We start from the raw sequence: 15,491 nt of genomic DNA, 5'->3' as shown, positions 1-15,491 counted from the left end.
ACTATGTGTGATTTAGAGTTGGTGGTAGCCTGTGTTTAATGCCATGGACTCGTAGCAATTTTTGATGGTTTTGGATTATATAAAACTAACTGCAGGCTCTTGAGAAGGGTAAGCACCAGCGCAACTGACAAAAATTCCTAGCTTTGGAAGAGCTGGTGTGATAATGTTAGGAGATGCCAGAGGCAGCTCTACTGAGTGAAGCCTTTCCCTGGAGTTACGGTGTGGCTACTGCTGCTGTTTGTAACTATTTGTAGATAACTTCAAGTTTTCAGTGGGTAAAGATATTAATCCCTGCAGGTTCCTTTGCGGTAATAGGAACATGTTTATAACTCCCATCTTGCATGTAATGAAACTGAGTCAGATAGGAGAGGTGATTTGGCCTGGGCTATTCTGTAGTGAGAAACTAAGCCAGAAGTAGAACTTTAGAGCTCCATACTTCTCATTAGAGGGAAAAGGTTTCTGTTTGCCATGAAATCCAAGTATATCTCCTCACCCCAGACTGGAATGTAAATTTCTCATATAAAGGAGCAGAAAGCAATCACTACAAAGTGTTGCAGGTTGTGCCAGCTTAGCCATAGGGAGATGCTTCATTTCCACATTCCCAGTTGGAAAATCAGAAAAACAACAAAAAACCCAACCCAAACATTTAATATTGCTCAAAAACAAGTCTTGTATTTCAGAATGAATATTGAGATCATCCTTTCTTTTTGAATTTAGTGTAAAATGTCAGATTTTAAGTGTGACATAAAGCTGCAAGATGCCAATAATCTCTCTGCAGACTTTGCATTGGCATATGGTTTTTGAGGGATGCTTGATATTTTATTGGCCAATCCATTTATAATTTACGTTTAAAGTACACACTTCTTCAAAACTTACTTAATTGCACAAAAAATGTGGTCTATCATGAAGAGAGAATATTCTGTTCTGAAGTGGTTGAATTGAGGAATAATCCAGCTACCCCATGAAGAGGCCATCATTCCACACATGTAGTATTAGGCTTCGCTAGTTTACTACAAAACTGGACAAAGACTGAGCAATTTGATACCTTTTTAAAATGGAGATATGGAGACGAGATATGGAGACAAGGTCTGTCATGTTTGTTATGTTTGTCACAGAATCATAGAACTGCGGGGGTTGGAAGGGTCTTCTAGAGGTTACTGAGTCCAATCCCATTGCTAAAGCAGGTTGCCTACATCCTGTGCATCCTACAGGCTGTACCTGTGCAGGATGCACAGCAAAGTGTCCAGACAGGGCTAGAATATCTCCAGAGGAGACTCCGCCATCTCTCTGGCAGCCTGTGCCACTGCTCCGTCACCTTCACAGTACAGAAGTCCTTCCCAGTGTTTGTATGGAACTTCCCGAGTTCCAGATGCACTGTTACTCCTTGTCCTGCCACTGGGCACCAATGAAAAAAGCCTGGCCCCATTCTAGGCGTTGGCCGTCAGAATAGTAATTAGACCTTTCATGCTTCATCAGTCCTTCTTGTGGTTTATCAAACAGAAGATTTTGCAATAGCAAGACATATTAGGTAGAACTTGTGACTTGAGTGTAGGAAAGCATGATGCCACCAGTTCTTTGGGGCCCAGAGTGGGCCCAGAGAACCTCTTGCGGAGAGCAGGAATTGCTCAGCAAAATGATCAGAGTTATACTGACCTCTGCTGACAAAGGCTTTTGTGGCTGGGCAAGCAAAGCTGTAGGGCACATACCATTCAGAGGCAGGCATTGCCACTGTGCTTAGGACAGTGTGGTTTTAAATCAATAGACAAGTCGCCAAAATAATGCATTTCTTAGGACGCCTTGCTGGTAAATATCTAATTCCTAGTTTACAGAGCAGCGAGAGATCATTGCTCCTGCAGGAAAAGGCAGAAAAGCAGAGCATCTTTTTATACACCTGGTGCTCTTACAGTCTCTGCTGCTGAGTTTCAGTTGTATTTTAGAAATATACTATGCGTTTTATTTTCAGTGAAGGCTTTGTTAATAAATTCTGTAGTTAACACATGAAATAAATGAAAGATAATTATTTTTGTATTGGAAAGATACATGAAGTGCATTTGAGTTTCTTCCCCCCTTATGATTCAAATATAAATGGGGTTGGTTTGTTTATTTTCCAGAAACTGTCCTATACAAAGGAAGCAATGGCTGGGTGAGTACATTTACTTTGCATTTCAATCTGTCTGGAGGTAAGAGCAGGGTTGAGTTGTGACATTTTGTGATGTTTTCTCTTTTTCTTGTCAGCTCCTGCACTGACTGGTCATGCGGGTAAGTCATTTTCCCTTTTTAAATAGCCTCTTGCTTAGTCCTTTCTCCTGTTCTTGCTGCTGGAGTTGATGACTGGAAGATGTACAGAGTTCGCCTCTGTGCAAAAAGGCTTATAGAAAAGTATGCCATGTGGTGGAGAAATCCTGTGCTTCTTGCATGTAGCCTCTCACAGGCTGTCCTAGCATGCTTGGTGTGCTGAAAATATCCCAGCCAATCTGGGGCTTGCACTTTTGCTTAAGTATGTCATCACCTCATTGCCAGTCAGACACGCAGGCAGGCTGTTGACCTGAAGAGGTTTAGTGGGGGAAATCTATTTTGGGAGAGTTGTATCCCCAGTTGCTTGTGTCAGTGTTCTGGCGGTCTTGTGAACCTTTTTCAAAACTAGACCTGGTCATCAGTATTAAGAAAAAAAAAGAAAGAAAAAAAAAAGAATACTTCTGAAATGCTTTTCCAGAAAATGTTAGATCCTAGTGATCCTGTAGATACGTGTTTAGTGTGGGGCAATACAGTGAATTGAATGTAGCTGTTTTACCACTTGGCTGTGATATCTCTGTTGGAACAGGGAATTGACCTGGTCTCATGTCTCAAGAGGTGGAGGGAGTATTCTAAAGCACCAGCTGTAGATATCTAAAGGAGATGTTTAAATGTGGCTCCTCTATTGCCAGAAGACAAGGTTCTCCCCAAGATGTCTTGAAGCAGGAGTGTGCTTTCATCTATCCCCTGGTGAACTTCCTTTTCTTCAGTTACTGCACAGAAGCAATTATTTTAGTTCAGAGGCCAGGCATTAGGTGTATTTCTCAGTCTATTTTTCCCATCAGTAAGAGCATAGGAATTATCAGTAGGTTTGTTTTCTTTTCTAGAGCATAGGCCATGCACAAGAAACTGAAAAGTGTCATGTTGTTTCTTTTTTGTTTGTTTTAGTGAGCTTTGAGTTTTTTTTCCCTGTGAGACAATTGCAGTTTCATTTCCCCAATTCAGAGCTGATCTGGAGATGAAGACAGATCCTTGATATCTGGTATTTTAACTGCATTACCTTTCTAAATTAAAGTATGACTGTGATGAAATCTATAAGCAACTGAAGAATTGAAGCTGTGATTTAGAACATTTAATATGCTCGATACACTCCTACCTATTTATCAATACTGTGATTTATCTAGTTCGAAAATGCTCGTTTCAGCTAGTTAAATGCTAAAATAGTTTTGATGTAGCCTACAGAAAGGTGGCTTGCACTTGTGATTTATTGCCCAGAATAACTCACAATCCAGCATTACTGGCAATTACATAACAGCAGGATGAAAGTTGTTCCAGTAAGACTCACTCATGCACGTAGGTTAAACACCGTGCTAGCCTGGCTTTTTAAGAAGTTGAGGGATTAAACTAAGTACTATGGAAGAGAAAACCTCAAAGGAAAAGCAATATAGGGGAAACAATCTAGATTTTTATAATATACATCGGAGCTTTTCTTAGGCTGGAAGTGTGGGAAACATCAGCTACAGGCTTTTAATGACTTCTTTATTCATTTGGCCATTGTGACTTTGCATAATGAATTTTGCTCTTTTCATATTGGAGGATACCACATGAAAATAGGACAGTTGTCCTGTCTAGTTCCTGGTGGGTCAAAAACCAGATTTTGAGAACCAACTGAAAGTAAAGAAGTAGCACAAAAATTCAGTGGTAGGAAGCCATTGCTTGTATGTCATAACCTTTCTCAAATGCTATATGCGTTATAGCGTCCTGAAGGAAACATAAGGAGTACAAGATAGTTGGGAAGGATGAACATAACAACATGCTATTCTTTACTTTTTCTCAACCACCTATTAATGTCAAATATAGTGAAATAAGTAGAAATATTTGTTTCTTGCTGATTGTGGACTCACTGAAATTAGGCACAATGAATCATGTCCAGATCTCCTCTGTTCTGTCTACGTACTCTGATGTAAATACATTGGCAAATTTAGGATCCATACTTCATTGGTGCTAGCAGCAATGGTTGATGATGTATCAACTCAAATTTTGTACCTTTACTGTAATCATGCCTAATGAAAGAAAAGAGGTTGTCTTCTATTCTGGGATCATTTCAACAGTACATGAAGTCTGCCTGCAGTGATGTAGAAACATACCTGAACTCCTTTTCTGCCACCATTTGAAGCAACAGTTTTGCTTGTTTCAGAAGTTATTGAGCATCTGCTCAGCTTTACCCCACGTAGAGTTCCAGGCTGTTCCTTGTTAGTTGCGTATTATCTTTTGTTCTCTCTACTGTCAGATAACACATATGAAAGATTTGTCCTGCTTTAATTAAAAATAAAAGAGTTCAAAATTCAAAATCTTCCTACATAAACAGTAAGATGAATGGAAGTAGAATTAAAAAAAAAAAAATCTAAATGCAAGGTTCAGTCTTGAATTCTGTACTTGGACAAAATATTTCAGAAATTGCGAGCTTATTTAACTCCATTAGTTACACCTTTGCTTAAAAGGTTTTAAAAGAAGAAAATCAGCCCATAAACATATTTTTTTTCTTCCCTTTGAGAAAGGCTTTTAAATATGAGCACTGACACAATCATGTTTAAGAAATGCTTGACTGAACAAATTAGACTTCGATACATTCAAATTGGTACATGAGCTGATGAATATCAAAAACTTCTAGTAGAGATCTGGAAGCAAAGTTGTGCAGAAAGTGATCACAGCACTGTTTCTTAAAGCAGCCTTTTTATCCTCCTAAGATGAAATTGATAACTGTTAATGCGACCAAATTCAGTTCTTGTCTGGTCTTTCTTGATTAGATTGATTAGGGCTACGCAAGGCTTTATTTAAACCTTGGCTTTTAATTTTCAGCCTAGTGTGAGGTAAAATTTTGTCAGAAAACCAGCTGTGCTTCAGCAACCTGTATTTAAAAAGTTGAAGGAGGAGGACTAATGCTTCATGTGGGGCAGGAGTTCCCTCAAGCTCATGGAGAACTCAAATGGGAGGAGGTGGATGTGTCCTCAGGGGCTGCACCCCTGGAGAGCCAGTAGAAGAGTGAGGAAAGAGGAGTCCCCTGGAGTCTCCTGCAGCCCCTGGAGAGCCAAGTAGAGGAGTCAGGGAAGGAGGAGTGAAATTGGGCCTGGGAAGGGATGGGGGGAACAGTGGTGTTTTAATGTTTATCTGTTCCTCGCTACACAAATCTATTTTCATGAGCAATAAACTAACTTAATCTCAGTCTGTTTTGCTTGTGATGGCAATTGGTAAGCATTCTTCCTGTCTTTATCTCAAATCACCAACTTTCTCATCTTATTGTCTCCTCTGGCCTTGGTGAGGAGGGGGCGGGGGGTCAGAGAGCAGATGGAGATGCCACCATCTGACCCTTAGTCAGGCCTAACACTGCACTTAGGTGTTGGGTTGGTTCAGTAGTCATTTGGGTTTTTGTGAGATGTCCCAAGCTACAGCACACACCTGCAGAGAACTGGCAGGTATCGTGTAGGTGAAATCTGTGGGTGATTTGACCAGAAAAGCCATAAGGACCTTGTATGAAGTACAGATGTGTGGGCAGTGAAAGAGAATACTGGAGGTCTCAGGTTGAACTTTGAACCTGGTTAGTCAGCAAGCCACAGTTCTGTCTGACCTCTTCTGAGTAAAACGGGTTGATATGAGATTTAGCTGATGTGTTTATATGAGTTTGAACACTTCAGCAGAATATTACAAGTCCTGTAGCAGAGTTGTTTCACTACACATCACTGAGTTTTTTGGTTTGGAAGGAACCTTAAAAATCATCTTATTTGACCTCTTGGTGAAGGGCAAGGGCATCTTTCACTAGTAAGATTTGTCTTTCCGCCCTTGGGAATCATTCCAATATATACTGAGGTTGCCAAAGAGCAGGAAGAGAGTTACCTTGTTCTGAGCTGGCTGAAAGCAGGTAGCAGTGTCCACGAGATGGAAGCAGACACAAATTCTTGTGTGCATTTCAAAGCTTGTGTAGAACTTATAGGCTTCAGTTGTTCAAGAAGATGAAGCTACAGTTTCTATTCTTGAATCTGTGTTTTCTGCTTTGCTCATCTGGAGGTTATTCTGTTTATTGTTCATATTTTCTGATTGTTAAGTAGGTTTCATTTTGGCAGCTTAATTAATTTCCTGAGCTTACTGTAGTGTGGCATTTAGTCGTTATGCACAAGATTAAGTCTATGCCTCCCAGGAGAGGATGGGTGAAAATGTTATTGGTCTAAATAGAAAATTCACCAGATTAATCTTACAGTCTGTTTATTGGTAAGTGTTGAATGTTTATGAGAAGTAAGGGAGGAAGCAATGTTTGAGATTTTAGTTAATGGAAACTGTCACATTTTATCATATGCCTGTGCCCAGGCATCTCAGTATGCAACTTTGGATATGTTTGGCTGGTACTGGAATTGGTTTTTGGGAGAGAGATACAGAGACTGGTTATAAATCCTGAAGAAGGCAAAATATCCATCAACCGTGGTTTGAGTTTTGTTTGAGTAAAGCCTGCAGGATCAATAATCTAGTATGTGAATCAAAAATCAGACCTAGCAAGGCTAGAAAAGCATGGCTCAGTAGTAAAATAAGCACTTGTGTATGATACAGTGAAGACTCATTGCCTCAGTATTTACTTTATGGCACAAAAATGTCCACCAATAAAAATGAGTTCCTTTGGAAATGGGACAAATATCTTAATACAACGAACTTCACTGATCTTTAGAGCTCTTACTTTAGTGTTCAAATGCTCTGCAGCACTTAAGTTTCCAATCTTACAAATTTGTAAGTCTGTATTAAAATATGTGACAAACTTAAAGAATCAATTTCTCTTCATTCAGGAAACACTTGCTTCTATCAATCTCTCTCTCACTTTTGGTAACTTGACAATTGCTCAGGCTCACTGAATTGGCTCCAAGGAATTTGGATTTACTCTTAGAGCAGTGTTAAAGCTGTTGTTTTTTTTCTCAGACAGACTGTCTTCGCAGTCTTCATCTGATTTTTATTTGAAATACTTTCCTTCTTCATATTTTGGCCTCAAGCTGGGAGTTGGTGGGTGTTTTTTGGTGGGTTTTTTTTTTTTTTTTTTGTGTGTGTGTGTGTGTGTGTGTGTAAGCGTAGTAACTGAATTTAGAAACTGGTACTTTTGAATGATGAGTATCTGCAGATGAGTAAAATTTATGATCAGATGGCCCCATCTTCTTGCAGTTATCTCAGTACAGCTAGGATGCTTTGGTGCACTGCAGATCATTTTTAAAATTGAAGTTTTTATAGGATATTACAGATATCTTTGTGTGGTCTTCACTTTTACTTCATAATAGGAAGCACTAGAGGGCCAAATGCATTTTTTTTGTGGTGGATTTCAGTTGAAACAAAAGAATTTTGCAACCCCAGAGATGCAAATGATGCATTGTGTGTTGCAAGATAATATCTTACACAAGTGACCTAAGTTGCAGAAGATAAAAATTAAGCTTTGCAATATTTCAGTTATGAAGTTACCAGCAAAACGCCACCATGAGAAGTTTCTTTTGCAAACATGCTCTTTGGTGCTGAAGCAGAATTACAGAGAGAACAAAAACTGGTTGATCTGTCTCACTACTCCCAACTTCAACTTCTGGTCTTGTTTTTATTTAACAGTGGAACTCCAACTCCAGCTTCAGATGCTGATGTTACCACACTGAGAGGTCAGTTTTCATCTAAATCTTGTCGCAGCTGTTTCTGAATTACTTGAAAATGGAGCAATGTCTTGTGGATTTGTGAAAAAGTTGTGAATTTTTCCACCTCCAAATGATGCTGGTTCTGTTCTGGTGTTCAGGGTGTTTGCTGACATTATTTTGTTACTAAATGAATTGAGAAAAATCTGACTTGAGAGATCAGTCCTGGGCAGTTTTTACTGCACTTACATTGTGTTCTTAAAAATACCGTGCTGCTTAGACAGCACATTAGCATTTAATTCTGATTAGCATATTTGATACTTTTCCTGAGGCTCTTCAGGTGTTTCCTGTGTTGTTTTTCTCATGATGATGGAAATAGGAATCAAGAGTTACTACTTATGATTGCTGAGCTCATGGGTGTATCTACACTTACATGAGCAAAAATAACAATACTGCTCTTTCAAATTCAGATGCAGCTGCCAATGTTCCTCCTCCTCATGAGGTCTCAATTGAGAGTCCTCCAGGCGGTACCAGCCAAGAGATGGAAGATGCAGACACTACTGTGAGTACTCTTCTTTCTTCTTCTTTTTTTTTTTTTTCATTTGGTTTAGCATTCTCTTGCCTTTGCTAAAGACCACAGTGACCATTTCTATTTTCTAGTACATGAAGAAGTTTTAAGCATAAATAAAGAATTCATAAAAACTGGGAATGAACCTTAGAAACTTTTACATAACTTTGTGTGAAGGTATTATTCCATTTGCAGTGGTTTTGCAGTGTGCCTTCTCCATCTGTGTGAGAGAACAGATGAGCTATCAAGTGAAGATTTTTCTGGTGACTAAACAGGACTAGTTAATGAATGCTTATGGACTTTGAAAGCTCTGAGAAGGATTGTTGTTATTCCTATGGGAACGTGATACACATTAAATTGCTGTCCTAGTGTTTGAAATGTCCAAGTAGTACAGTAACTTAGGACAGCAGAGATAGCCTGGGTAGTCTTGAAGATGCCTTCTAATTCTCCATTCCTTTTCCTCTTCTGCCAAAGTGAATTTTTATTTATTGTTTTAGAGTCAAGCTCACCTTGGTATCTAAAACACGACTCCCAACACAGGGAAGCCTACAGCAAGTACATTAAATGTCTCTGTAGAAGTAAGCTGGCTTTCACAAGTGCTGATCACCAGACAGGTCCTGGGGAAGTGTTTGCTTCCAGAAAACAGATCCTCTGGATTAAAATTTAAGCCCAAACTCTAGATTCTAAATGCACTGTGCTTGAGCTTACCTGACCACCAAAGAAAATTTTGCAAACCAGCCATATGAATCAGCTGGCACTTGTTTTCATATAAATGTGAAACTCTCACTGGATTTACTGAGAAGCATACCAAGTTACACGTGCTGCATATAATTGGAAGCTGATTTATGGTACTGGGCTTTAACTGTGCACCATTCAGTAACCTAGTATGGCTGAGAAACAATGCTGGGCCAAATTCCAGACTTTCTCTAGAGCTTTCACATGTGTCTGCTGAGCTCTGATATTGTGATTCCAGGAATAAACACTGAGTATGAAGTAGACAGGCAGCTTCTGACTCTGGTCCAGGTTCTGATTTTATATTTATATACCATGGGACACACTTGTGGTTTAGTCCCATGTACACCATTATTTTTTTCTGAAACAGAACTACCTGAGCAGAGTGTAAGACCACTCAGTAAATCAGAAAGAAATCAGAATTGGATTGCTGCTGCTACAGTGTTTGCACTCTCTACAGTTACCTCTCACCTCATCATTGCTCTGAGCAGCCAAAATGCATTGCAGATTACAAGACCAAGAGTGAGCAAAGCTCATCTTCATGAGCGTGCTTTTGTTTTTGGGGGACTGATAAATGATTCAGATCACATGGAGTTTCAAACAGTCATGTAGCAGCAGAACATGTGCAAACTAAGTGTTTATTTGTGAAATAATAGCTGGCTTTAAGCAGTGTACCAATCATTCTGGTTCTTAACGAAGTTATTTAGTCAAAAAGGTGTGAAGGGGTGGGTGGGGGAAGAGAATTTAAGTAAAAAATCTGAGAGGGCCCTAAACAATATACAAGTGCTCACTGGTGGCAGCCATGCTTTCTGGAACTGTTCCATTCCCTGCACCATACGTAGCTGCAGTTTTGCTGAAAATGTCAGCTTTGCTGGCTCATTTTTAACTTTTTAATAGGGAAAAGGCAACTGCCACATGTAAATAGCAAAATACATTTTAGCCGATTTAAGCCAGCCTCCTCCTCAATCCCCCAAATTCCAGACTTTTGTTCTAGAATAGAACCATGAAGCAAGATCTGTTTTCCTTGACATTCAATATACCACAGGAAATAGTATGCTGGTTGTAAAATAGTGGGGAATGAAATAGAAATGGCTTTTCCCATGTTGCTCATTGATTCAAGCTAGATGAAAATTTGACTGGAATTCACTGCTGCCCACAGCAGCTGTTAGTTCCTGAAGCCAAATTATTGCACAGGGTATCTGTACACACTGTGCATGTAAAATGTAGAACTTGGCAAAGGTAAATTGTCTTCTAAGTGAAAAAATAAACAGGAACCTTGTGATAAATGGGTAAATCAGCCCATTGCTGATTAGGCTCAGGTGACCCCTTCGTGCATCCACAGTTGCACTTCAGACTGGCTCTGCTGGGCTTCTGTTTGTAACTCAGGTCAATGACACAACCTTGCACTAGAGCAAAGATGTGCAAATGGAAAATAGAAGTAATGGCAATACACAGTACTAAAAACGTTCTGGCTAATTAGGTTGTCTTATTACCTTTCACTTTGTCCCTGAGACTTTCTTGCACTCCTTTGTACCGTATGACATAAGGTGTGCTGATGGCTCAAGTCAGCATACTGTTCTTTGGCCTGCAGCTTCCATATCATTAAGTACATTCATCATGCCATCTGTTTGGCCCACCAGTATTGCCCTGATATGTTCCTGTCCTTACAGCATTTATGAAGAGGTCTTATTTTTTTGCTACATCAAGGGCCAGAGAACCCTTCAGGTCTGTAGAATTTTCTGGCCCTCACAAAAAAAACAAAAAAAGACGTTTGGACCCAGGCTGAGCAATGCAGTGTGCTGACAGCTGGCAGGGCCACACGTACGTGCTGCCATATCTGGGGATGCTTTCCATGTGGAGTGAATCCAGGATAAGTAGGAATCTGGTCTGCAGCAGGTAAAGGGGATTTATTTCTTGGGAAAAAAGCCACAGTCAAATGGGAAAATAAAAAGCACTATATCACCTTTTGCTTTCTCCCTTCTCTCCTTTCATTCCAGATCAATAATGAGATAAAGAAGGAGGATGAGACTCCAGTGAGACCTGTAACTGAGCAGATGATTGAGTTCAGCATTGTGATTGCTGGAGAGAAGTACAGCGAGGAGCTGAGTGACCCAGACACTGCAAAGTATCAGCTACTCTCTGAGCAATTTGTTTCTCAGGTGATTTACTTTCCCCGAGTTCTTTTTCTTCTTGCTGACTCTTGCAAAGCAGTAGTAGCACATAGCATCTGTATTAGGATTGCTCTGCAGAACCAGCTTAGGGCTTTTGTTGCCTGAGGCAAGCTGGAAGATATTCACTTTGAGAATGCCCTGCTTTGTCTGACACGCTGCCTTTTTGAGATTATAGGTCAGACATCACAGGTAGCACATCAGTTGCATAACAGCGACTTCAGTTTTCTTACCTGTGTTTCTTATGAAATAACATGCTTTCATTTTTCCAAGCAAAAGAGGCAAAAGTAAGCTTCTGGGGAGATCATGCTGGACCCCTGTTACTCCAAACAGGAAGCTTTCTGAGGCACTTCTTCCAACACACTCTGTTAGCAAAAAAACCTAAGCCAAGTGTTATTGAGAAATGAAAGACAACTTGCACTCTAATTCTTTTAAAGTCCTGTTTCTAACTTTGTCCTTGCCATCCTCAGAATTTTTAAGCAACTTTTCCTGTCAGTGTTACAATAGTAGAGCTTTTGAAGTCACACAGAAGTGGCAAGATTCTATTTTGCCTCTTGACGCACCTTCGTTACTTCCTTAAGTAACTAACTTTTAAAGATATATTTAGATCATAGAATCATAGAATTTAACTAAATCTCTCTAGTGACCAGTCTCTCTGTAGAGAATTTATTTCAGATCTTGTTCAGGTTTGAATTCTTCCATCACATAGTTGATTTGAAAGTAGGGAGTAAAAACACAGTTTGAGAGCGTTGGCAAACCAGACTGCCCATGCTCTCCAAATGACAGGACGTGAATTGTTTGCTGCTCGGAGCCATCAGCCTGTGCTGGGGCAGTGCTGGAAAGCAGCTCTAGTAATTCTGATACAACACTGCAGCAGTATGAAGTGCAGGCAGAAGACAGACAGGTCCATCTGCATCTGCTCATGTGGGCATGTTCTGGGTGCCCTACAAAAGCTGAACCCACAAATGGGATTTAGAAATTCTTAATGATTGCAGTGTCCAGATTTTTGATTGCAGAAGTGAGGTGGTAAGTGATGAACTAGCGAACAACAGAATTCATGTTATTTCCACGTAGGAGCAGCAATGAGATGCTGTTTGAAATCTAGGCTGCTGAAAAATCTCTTGTTCTTCATTAATGTCCATAATCAGCAGTGCATACGGACACATATTTAAACCTTCCAACTTCAGAAATCTTCTTAAGCACATGCTTAAATCCCACTGGAGTCACTGGAAATGAACTGTAGTTTAGACTCTTCGGCACAAACTTCAAAGAAAAATACATATGTGCTTATATATGTACATGTATATATATACACACATATAAAAATGCAAATAACCATATATCTGTGTACATATATGAATGATTTATTGAACATTAACTTCAAGTTAATTTAATTTTGATTAAATTGAATGCTTTAATTTGTATACTACATATAAAGTTACTGGCCCACCGACATGCAAAAAGGTACTTAAAATACAATCTGCTACTGTCTCCTGAGTTATTTCTCCCTGCTGTTTTCATTATTTTATTTATTTACTTTACTTTTTGTTTATAATGATGGCAATCTTCTTACCAACATTTTCTTGGGGCAGAGAGCTTGTCTTTTCTTTCTCCTGGGCGAAGCATCCAGGGTACTAAATGGTGGGATCATCTTTATTCTAGCTTTGTTTCCTTCTTAGTTTCATTTACTGGGGGTTCTCTGTTGAATTCCTTTTACTGGGGAATTACTGGGCCAGATCCTGGGCCAGATGGGAAAGAGATGTACTCTTCAACTGCAGCCAGAAAGCATCACCACAACTGTCACAAGTTGCTAGCCTAGGCTAGACATCTTAATTTTCCTAGTTGTGTGGCCAAGTAGCAATGCCATGGAGTGTGTGTGTGGAAGAAATGTCAGATGGGACAGAGTCCACCTGGCACATGGATGTTCCACTCCTTTGATCCCTCGCCTGGTTTTCTCTGTGCTTGGATGAAGAAGCTGTTTAAAAAACAAAAAGAAAAGAAAGTCAGCAGCACTTGGATTGTTTAAATCTCACCAGAGACTGTTTAAAAATAGGGAGACTAGGGAGGGGAAGAAGAATTTGAGGAGTAGAAAATAATTCTCAACTGGGAGGGATCTTTCGGGAGGAAAAATACCAAAGCCGGCATGAACCTGTAGTATTCTGTTTCTTGTTTTTGTCAACACAATTAACTATTGAATTGGGCCTGGACATGCTACCATTCTTCTGCTTTTGGTCTTCCTTCTTGAGTAGCACCACTAGTCACTCCTGAGCCCTCTGTATGTTTAGAGCAGCAGAGATGAGCCATGTGTTGCACTATGTTTTGCACTTGGGCATCTTTGGAATCTGAGATCCCTGTACCTACAGCAGCTGTCATTGCTTCCCTTGTTCTGGTTGCCAAGGTCTGAAGCGTTTTTCCTGAATTTATTTAAATCTGAGGAGATTTAGGAGGTAATGGAATTTTTGGGAGCAAAAAAGAGTTTGTGGTGCATAAATAAGGCCATGAATGTCATCTTTGCAGATGTTGTACAGATCTCTGCAGGGTCTGTTTGAATTTTCTCCTCTTTTACTGTTTGTATACAATTCTTGGGGGATGCTAGATGGCGTGCTTTATACTTTTGCTTTCCCTTTTGTTATAATAAAACAGCGACACCAAAACTCTCCTGTAAAGAGCATATTTAACAGTTTTTTTCCCTATTAGAAATAGAATCTCAGATGCTTTTTTAGGATTTTAGAAAATGTTGAAAATACTTTCTGATTTTTCGCTACAAGGAGTAGATGGAGGAAACTTGTGTTAATATTTTTTTCCCTTCAAAATAGATCCAAAATGTATTTGAAGGACTACCTGGATACAAAAACATCCATGTCATGGAATTCAGGTAAAAAAATACTGATGTGAATGTTCTGGTTGAGGCTCATCATGTCTGATGGTGCAATGCCCTAGCACCACACTTGGAAGAACATCAGTGAGAGGGAATTTGTTGGATGGGTTAATCAAAGGAAGAGTGCTTCCATAATGGTGTATGTGTGCAGAGGTCAAAATAGACATACAGAATTGTGTATAAATGCCTTTGTCTTTTTTCTGCTCCTCACCCACTAGAGAACCCCACGATATGTTTGCCTTCATTTTAAGGAAGATATTAGGGAATCATACCTAAAATTAAAAGAGATGTTTTCTTATTTCAAATCAATATCTGATACCGTTGACATGTCCTAGTATTAAACAAGGAAGAACATGGGAATCTTTTTAGAAAATACACTGTGTTTACTTTTCAACTTATTGATGTTAACTTGAGACAACTACAAAGGTTGGTGTTTGAAGTATGTAAAGGCTTTCTCCCTTTAATCAAAGCAAAGGCAGGTGAATGCTTTAACTCTCTTCAGTCTCATAAATACTTTTTAAAGGACTAGTTTTCTCAAGTTGATTTATGATTCAGAATTATACTTTAGGTTACTTTGGGGGAAAAAAAAGGGGAATCCTGTGTATTATATATCAAACATCTGATTTATGATTTTTGGTATATATGGATCACAAATTATGACTGAACTTGTAATTGACTGGATATGACTTTCAGAATCCAGTAAGGCTTTTTGTGAATCAATCTAATTTGTGTTTTCTATGTGAAACTCTGTAAGCTGTATTCCTTAAAGTATTTCAGCCAAAAAATTTTAACCAGAAAACTTCCAGATAACAAAACAGCTATAGTGAGGAAGTTTCTATGGTTGGAACCATATGGTTGGACAGTGTTCCAATAATACTGTCAAAAAAGGATGGCATAGCAATCAAATTATGAAATGCTTGAAGCAACAAGGCAGGAATGTTCCCTGTGGATTGATGAACTCCACTTTGTTGTGGCTGTGAGACAATAATTACCTGACTTGATGAGATTGATTCATAGATATGTAGTAATTATCCCTGCATCTGCAAGGAAAACAGAATGACAGAATGTCTTCAGCCCTCACTGGAGCCCAAAGGCAGGTTTGTCTTTTCTTCCTTTCACTTCTGGCTACACTCACAACAAGCTGGGGCAATGACATGGGAAAACCCTGCTTTAGCTCTGCCTGGGAGGTTAAGTCTTCCATCTCAGTGTTTGCAGTCTAATACATCTGCAAGCTCTCTCTTTATTTCAGAAGAAAAATAAAAGGTTGGTATTTC

The 15,491-nt window shown here is 39.4% G+C and overlaps 3 protein-coding genes across 4 annotated transcripts in view; all 3 read left to right on the top strand.

Moving 5' to 3' along the window:
• ABI3BP (ABI family member 3 binding protein) overlaps positions 1 to 15,491 on the top strand; it is a 302,331-nt gene that overhangs the window by 54,634 nt on the left and 232,206 nt on the right. The gene's annotated exons all lie outside the window — the stretch shown is intronic.
• RPL24 (ribosomal protein L24) overlaps positions 1 to 15,491 on the top strand; it is a 304,494-nt gene that overhangs the window by 112,528 nt on the left and 176,475 nt on the right. The gene's annotated exons all lie outside the window — the stretch shown is intronic.
• IMPG2 (interphotoreceptor matrix proteoglycan 2) overlaps positions 1 to 15,491 on the top strand; it is a 52,675-nt gene that overhangs the window by 17,718 nt on the left and 19,466 nt on the right. For both annotated transcript variants that reach the window (XM_052664676.1, XM_052664666.1), the window contains exons 4-9: positions 2,112 to 2,143; positions 2,236 to 2,259; positions 7,855 to 7,901; positions 8,342 to 8,433; positions 11,169 to 11,330; positions 14,156 to 14,214. In XM_052664676.1, coding sequence (XP_052520636.1) covers positions 2,112 to 2,143; positions 2,236 to 2,259; positions 7,855 to 7,901; positions 8,342 to 8,433; positions 11,169 to 11,330; positions 14,156 to 14,214 — 416 coding nt within the window. The remainder of the gene's footprint in view (positions 1 to 2,111; positions 2,144 to 2,235; positions 2,260 to 7,854; positions 7,902 to 8,341; positions 8,434 to 11,168; positions 11,331 to 14,155; positions 14,215 to 15,491) is intronic.

The sequence above is a fragment of the Tympanuchus pallidicinctus genome, unplaced genomic scaffold, assembly GCF_026119805.1.
Source record: "Tympanuchus pallidicinctus isolate F22 unplaced genomic scaffold, pur_lepc_1.0 scaffold10, whole genome shotgun sequence".
Lineage (NCBI taxonomy): Eukaryota > Metazoa > Chordata > Aves > Galliformes > Phasianidae > Tympanuchus > Tympanuchus pallidicinctus.
This window is presented reverse-complemented; position numbering and strand designations above follow the sequence as displayed.